Source organism: Hyposmocoma kahamanoa, unplaced genomic scaffold, assembly GCF_003589595.1.
Source record: "Hyposmocoma kahamanoa isolate Upper Pololo Valley unplaced genomic scaffold, ASM358959v1 100021, whole genome shotgun sequence".
Taxonomy (NCBI): Eukaryota; Metazoa; Arthropoda; class Insecta; order Lepidoptera; family Cosmopterigidae; genus Hyposmocoma; species Hyposmocoma kahamanoa.
Genome location: NW_020653200.1, coordinates 13,674,960 through 13,681,917, shown reverse-complemented (window position 1 = coordinate 13,681,917; position 6,958 = coordinate 13,674,960). Strand labels below are relative to the sequence as shown.

General features: G+C 37.7%; 1 protein-coding gene across 1 annotated transcript; it reads right to left on the bottom strand.

Annotated features, from left to right (window-relative positions):
* Positions 1 to 680: 680 nt before the first annotated feature.
* Positions 681 to 1,828, bottom strand: LOC113225991. The gene is made up of 2 exons (XM_026458490.1): positions 1,297 to 1,828; positions 681 to 949 (listed from the first exon to the last, which is right to left on the bottom strand). Exons 1-2 carry the CDS (start codon positions 1,826 to 1,828, stop codon positions 681 to 683), a joined length of 801 nt encoding a protein of 266 aa, XP_026314275.1.
* Between the last annotated feature and the right edge of the window lie 5,130 nt (positions 1,829 to 6,958).

The following is a 6,958-nucleotide window of genomic DNA, read 5'->3' as shown; positions in this document are numbered from 1 at the left end:
CGAACATAGCATGTATATTTAAATCCAAGATGGCGGACACGATTTTTCAAAAAAATGCATTATGGGTATCGTTTTCGAGGTATTTGGGGGTGCTCATTACGAATATACCACTTATTTGTAAATGCAAGATGGCAGGCACGATTTTTCCAATAATGGCAAGTTGGGTATCATTTTAGAGATAGTTGGGGGTGCTCATTACGAATATAGCACTTATTTGTAAAAGCAAGATGGCGGACACGATTTTTCAAAAAATGCGAAATGGGTATCATTTTCGAGGTATTTGGGTGTGCTCATTACGAATATAGCACTTATTTCTAAATCCAAGATGGCGGGCACGATTTTTCCAATAATGGCAAGTTGGGTATCGTTTTCGAGGTATTTGGGGGTGCTCATTACGAATATAGCACTTATTGGTAAATTCAATATGGCGGAAACGATTTAAAAAAATGCAATATGGGTATCCTTTTCGAGGTATTTGGGGAGGCTCATTACGAATATAATATAATAATAATAATAATAATATAATTATTTATTCAGAGAACAACATAATATGGTCCATTAGTGTTAGTATCTTACCAAAATCAACTTAAAAACTATGTTAGTGACAAAGAAAAAATAATAAAATAAAAATACATGTCAATTCTTTCACTCGCATCCCAACCAAATATACTAACATGAGACTACTTGATCAGGACCCGAATGAAAGACTTCATTACAGGCAAGTTATATCGGTCAGGTATGACCTTTAGAATGCTGTTGGCGCTGCCCCGTAGTCTGCTGAGCAGTGAGGCTGTTCTTTTACGGATGATGGCGTAGAAATCATCCACCCGCGCCTCTGCAAACATGGTAGATGCACTGCAGAAACGAGGCAGCCCCATCAACACTCTAAACCCATTATTGTACTGGACCCGTAGGGCACTGAGCGATCTTTTAGTATAATTGCCTCTGCCTAACTAAACAATATAAACAGCCTCTGTGGCCTAACGGTTACCATGCCGGACTGCCACGCAGAGGTCCCAGGTTCGATTCCCGGGCCGGGAGAAATATTTGTATGACCTACATTTGTTTCTCTCGTGAGTTTGGGTGTAATTCGTGGTTGTCTATATGTGTGTCCATGGCACCCGCGACACAGGGTTTCCCTAGTGCGGGGCTATGTTGAGTGTGTGTGTTATTATTATTATTATTATTATTAATTGAACCACAGGCTGCTCGTATAAAAAGATTGGCAGTAGGCTTTGAAGAGTGTAATTTTTACTTGCCTACTGCAACGAGCAAACCTACGTGCCAACATATTACTTCTGATCGCCAATGCCCTACGTTCCCTTTCAATGTCCTCATGGTCATTAAGGTCGTCGGTAATATAATGCCCAAGATATTTAAAACTATACACACGTGTCAGATTAACATCATTAAGTTTAATTAATGGTACTGATTCAGGACCTTTACCGGCGGCCTTAAAGACCATGTACACACTTTTTCTACAATTATACACCAACCCATATTTGCCAGCATACCTCTCACAGATGCTCAGCAGTCTCCTGAGAGCCCCCACCGAAGGGCACAGCAGCGCCATGTCGTCTGCGTAGCTGATGTTGTTTATAAAAACACTATCAACCGTGCAGCCAACATGCTCATTGCTGAGCTCCACGATCAGGTCGTTGATGTAAAGGTTGAAAAGCTTCGGAGAGCTCAGACCACTTTGTCTCACCCCGCACTCCAACCCGTAATCACCAGAAAAACTGCCTCCCCATCTCACATTGTTTACCTGATTGGCATACCAGTACTGGAAGAGACGCTGCACCTGCGCATGCACGCCTGTGCCTGCCATCTTTTCCCACAACTTATCATAAGACACAAGGTCAAATGCCTTTGAAAGGTCAAGGAAGCATGCATATAGTACTGCACAGTGTGCTTTAAACCCAGAATTGCAGTTTCAGTTGATAGGCCCTTTCTAAAACCGAACTGAGCGTCATGGATGTTTAAATGCTTGTCTAGTTCTGAGTCCAGCACACTATCCAGCACCTTAGCCACCACTGTAGCTAACGATATGGGCCTGTAATTACATTTGTCCGACAAGTCTCCAGTTTTGTTTTTCAAAATTGGCACAACAATAGTCCTCATCAAATCCTGAGGCAAGTGTGAGTGACTAAAACATAAATTAAAAAACATCGAGAGGACACGTGGCAGATGTACTCCTGCAAATTTTAAGTGCTCGATGCTGAGGCCATCGTGACCTGGTGACTTGCCTCTTTCCATTTTTCTGACTATTTCTGAAACTTGTTCAACTGAGACATGATATAGTTCACCGGCCAGGACGGGCTCAGCATCGATCACTGTACTTGATGATCCCAATGAAGAGCTCACCTTAAAATGCTCCTTAAACAAATCTGCAATCTGAGTACAATCACTGACACCCCCGACACTGACAGGCAGACCAGGCTTAACATTCAACTTATTTGTTGCTTTCCAAAAGGCACTGAAGTTATTACAAGAGCGGTGCTCAGTTATGATGTCCATTCGTATTTGCTCTTCATGCTTTTGACACCATTTTAATCTACTTTTAAATATTTTTCTAGATTGACACATTTCATTATATAATATACCAGATTTTGGTTTGTTATGCCAAACCCAATTTTGAAATTTAAGCCTGGCCTCCCCGTGTGCTTCACGTACATGACAATTCCATCCTATCACACGTGCTTTGTGAAATTTACTACTAGTGTTACATTCACTACTATAAATAGCTGCGTCACTCAATATTTTAATTATGTCCAAATAAAGTACATTTAATGTATTTTTATGTTCTTCATTTTTGCAAATATTATAATTACAATTTCCAAATTCAAATGGTATGTCAATTAATTTAAGTTTTTCATTACAGTACTTACTATATTTATGTATCTGCTCATTATTTCTATTACCCCATGTCACATTATTACATTTCATTCTATTTGTATCATAATTAACTTTACATATAATTTGTTTTAAATTGCATTCAACAATAAGTGGTAAGTGATCTGACCAGTATGTGTTGTATTTTACCTTGATACTTTTAAGTGTTTGCATGGCAGCACAACTCACCACACAGTGATCGATCCATGAAGTTGACCCAGTTGCATCACAAACAAATGCAAAGGTGTCTGTGTTTTTATCTATCATTTCTATGTCGGCACAAGTCCAATGTTGGTCAATACACATACTAGTCAGCTCCCTACCAAACAATTTACTAGGGTTGGCATTAAAGTCTTCCAAAAACGTATATTGCCTCAACCGAACTATTTTCTGCAATGGCACATACCTCACTAAAACACTGCGTGAATTCCGGTAAATTAGCCAGCGAATCATTTGGCATGTAGACACTAAATAACAGGAAAACACTGTCACCGACCTTTACCTTTATGGCACTTATACGAGGATTATTGCACTCAACCACTAATACCTCACTGAAAACCTGCCTACGCCACAAAATTGCCACTCCTCCGTACGGTCTCCCTCTCAGGATACCAGCCGAATATATATAGCACTTATTTCTAAATCCAAGATGGCGGGCACGATTTTTCAAATAATGGCAAGTTGAGTATCGTCTTCGAGGTATTTGGGGGTGCTCATTACGAATACTCCTATTGTTTTTATTTGAATTGTCGTGTCTGCCATCTTGGATTTAGAAATAAATGCCATTTTCTTAATGAGCACTCCGAAATACCTCTAAAATGGTACTCATATTATTTTAATTGACAAGTCATGTACGCCATCTATGATTAGAAATAAATACTATATTCGTAATGAGCACCCCCAAATACCTGGAAAACGATACCTAACTTGCTATTATTCGAAAAATCGTGCTCACCATCTTGGATTTAGAAATGGGCGCTGTATTCGTAATGAGCAATTCCAAATACCTAGAAAGCGATACACAACTTGCCATAATCCGAAAAATCGTGTCCGCCATCTTGCATTTAAAAATAAGTAATATATTCTTAATGAGCACCCCCAAATACCTCGAAAACGATTCCCAACTTGCCAATATTCAGAAAACCGAGCCAGTCATTTCAGATTTACAAATGAGTGCCATATTTGTAATGAGCACCCCCAAACACCTCGAAATTGATACCCATATTGCATTTATTTGAAAAGTCGTGTCCGCCATCTTGGATTTAGATATAAGTACTATATTCGTAATGAGCACCCCCAAATACCCCGAAAACGATACCCAGCTTGCCATTATTTAAGAAGTCGTGCCCGCCAATTTGGATTTAGAAATAAGTGCCTTATTGGTAATGAGCACCCACAAATACCTCGAAAATGATACCCAAATTGCTCTTATTTGAAAAATCATGTCCGCTATCTTCGATTTAACAACAAGTGCTATAATGGTAATGAGCACCCCCAAATACCACGAAAACGATACCCAAGTTGCCATTATTTGAAAAATCGTGCCCGCCATCTTCGATTAGGAAATGAGTGCCATATTCGCAAGGAGCTTCCCCAAATACCTCAAAAATGATACCCATATTGCATTTATTTGAAAAATCGTGTCCGCCATCTTCCATTGAGAAATAAGTGCTATATTCGTAATGAGCACTCCAGAATACTTTTTCCAACCACTGCCCAAAACACACCGTGACTACGTAAATTGGTTATCGTTTTCGAGGTATTTGGAGTTTTTCATTACGAATATGGCACTTATTTCTAAATCCAAGATAGCGCACATGACTTTACAAATAAATGCGATATTGGTATCATTTACGATGGACTTGGGGGTGCTCATTACGAATATAGCACTTATTTCTAAATCCAAGATGGCGGGCACGATATTCAAATAATGGCAATATTGGTATAATTTTCGAAGTATTTGGGGTGCTTATTACGAATACAGCACTTATTTCTAAATCCAAGATGGCGGGAACGATTTTTCATATAATGGCATGTTGGGTATCGTTTTCGAGGTAAATGGGGGTGCTGATTACGAATATAGCACTTATTTCTAAATCCAAAATGGCGGACATGACTTTTTTAATAAATACAAAATGGGTACTAGTATAGTATTGTATTATCTGTGATATGGGTATCATTTCGGAGGTATTTGGGGGTGCTCATTAGGAATCTGGCACTTATTTCTAAATCTAAGATGGCGGGCTCGATTTTTCAAATAATGGCAACTTGGTATCGTTTTCTTGGTATTTGGGGGTGCTCTTTACCAATATAGCACATGTTTCTACATCCAAGGAACATATTCCACTAAAGGTCATAAGCAATATCCTCGAAAGCATGCCTAGAAGAATATAAGCTGTGATTTTGGCAAGAGAAGACCACACTCATTATTAAATTGTTACCATTTTCCTTTACATAACTTAAAAAAACAAACATCTTTTAATTTTTATTTCACTTAACAAGTAGGTAGTATTCTACTGACCACTGGCACTAGAACGACATTTTTCTCGTTTATTTGATCGAAATTAATAGAAAAAATTTGCTCAAACCATTTTCTGCATTATTCATTTCTAAGATTCTGAGGACACTAGTTAAGTTAAATAAAATTTACTGCAGGTGACTGACAAATACCCTAATTTACTTAGGTGCCCGTTTTTTTGCAAACGAGTGTATATCACCGAATTGCAATATAATTTCACCTCCATTTTGTGTCGAGAAGCCGTTCACCAGAACTGTCTGGACTACGTGCTTGCCTGGGGTCTTTATCTTCATGCATTTTCACGACAAAGGAAATCCCTAACCATGTCATTTTTATTCTGTACTATTTGTGTTGTTTTGGTATCTGCTTATTAACGCTGGACATTTTGGAGCTCCAAAAAATAGTGCATATGTGCAGAGGACCGCTGTGACTTCTACGACGACGAGGAGCCGAATACGAGATATAACTATTTTACATTTTGCCTGACCACCCAAATTTAAAATCCACTATACAATCACTGAAATCACTGCTGTGTACCTGCTATTTAATATAAGTTACAACTTTCGATTTTCTCAACATGGGCGTTTAAACGAAAAGCGCATTAAAAGTTTGCTTATTAATTTATGCACACAAGCATGCTAAAAATTTTAAGTTGTAAGCGTTTCTCGTTCAATACTAGCAATTTCATTTTGCACAACGTGCTCATGTGTCAAGTCCCAATCTATATGGGAAAAATCGCCCTGATCTGACACCACTGCCAGTGACTCTCAAATCAGTTGACTATCTGTTTTACTTAAAAGTCTATGGGTTTAAAAGTTTTTAAACAAATCTGCGGTCTTCAAACACACAAACGTTTAGTGGATGTTAGTACTTTTATGATCACGCTCACAAAATACAACGTTTTAACTTTAACATTAAACGTTTTATTGAGCAGTTTTTTCTATCTCTGATTTCAGTGCTCTTTGTGCTCACCTCTAGTTTCTGGTTTCATTTTCGTTCATTCCTGAAAAAAAGAAAAAATACGATAAAAGATTTAATATTTTTAATTAAAATTAAGACAACATTATGGAAAAGTTAGAGATCTGAAAAGCAAATGGTATGAAAGCATTTTAAAAGAAATATCTAGCCGTGTTCGAAATTCATCGTCGTTTATTAGCAAACGAACTAGTGAGAAAAACATGAAAATACTATTTAAAAAACCCAAAGTTCTTTTTACAATTCTACAAGTGTGTATGTTCATACATACATTAAAAACAAACTTGGAAATATTTATTTAGGGTCCCGAAAACTAAATGGAAATATGGATCAAAGAACTTGTATCCAAGCCAAAAATCATAATAATAATGAATCATTCATTCTTTCGTTTTTATATCAAAGTACAACTAAAAATCAATTTTACTGTACACCAACAAAAATTTTGGTTACGGGGTTTGCTGCTTGTTACCAGGTGAGATAGAGGTGAGATGAATCTTTGCTACATGATGCTTTATAGTCATTAACTTTTGTTTGTGAATCTTATTCTGTGTCTCTTGGTTGCCGTGATGATTG

Excerpts from the sequence above, each read along its gene's own strand:
- LOC113225991 (XM_026458490.1), bottom strand. The coding sequence starts at position 1,828 with ATGGCAGGCACAGGCGTGCATGCGCAGGTGCAGCGTCTCTTCCAGTAC. Across the intron at positions 950-1,296 it reads TAGGGCATTGGCGATCAGAA|GCAGAGGCAATTATACTAAA; the intron begins GTAATATGTTGG and ends TTGTTTAGTTAG.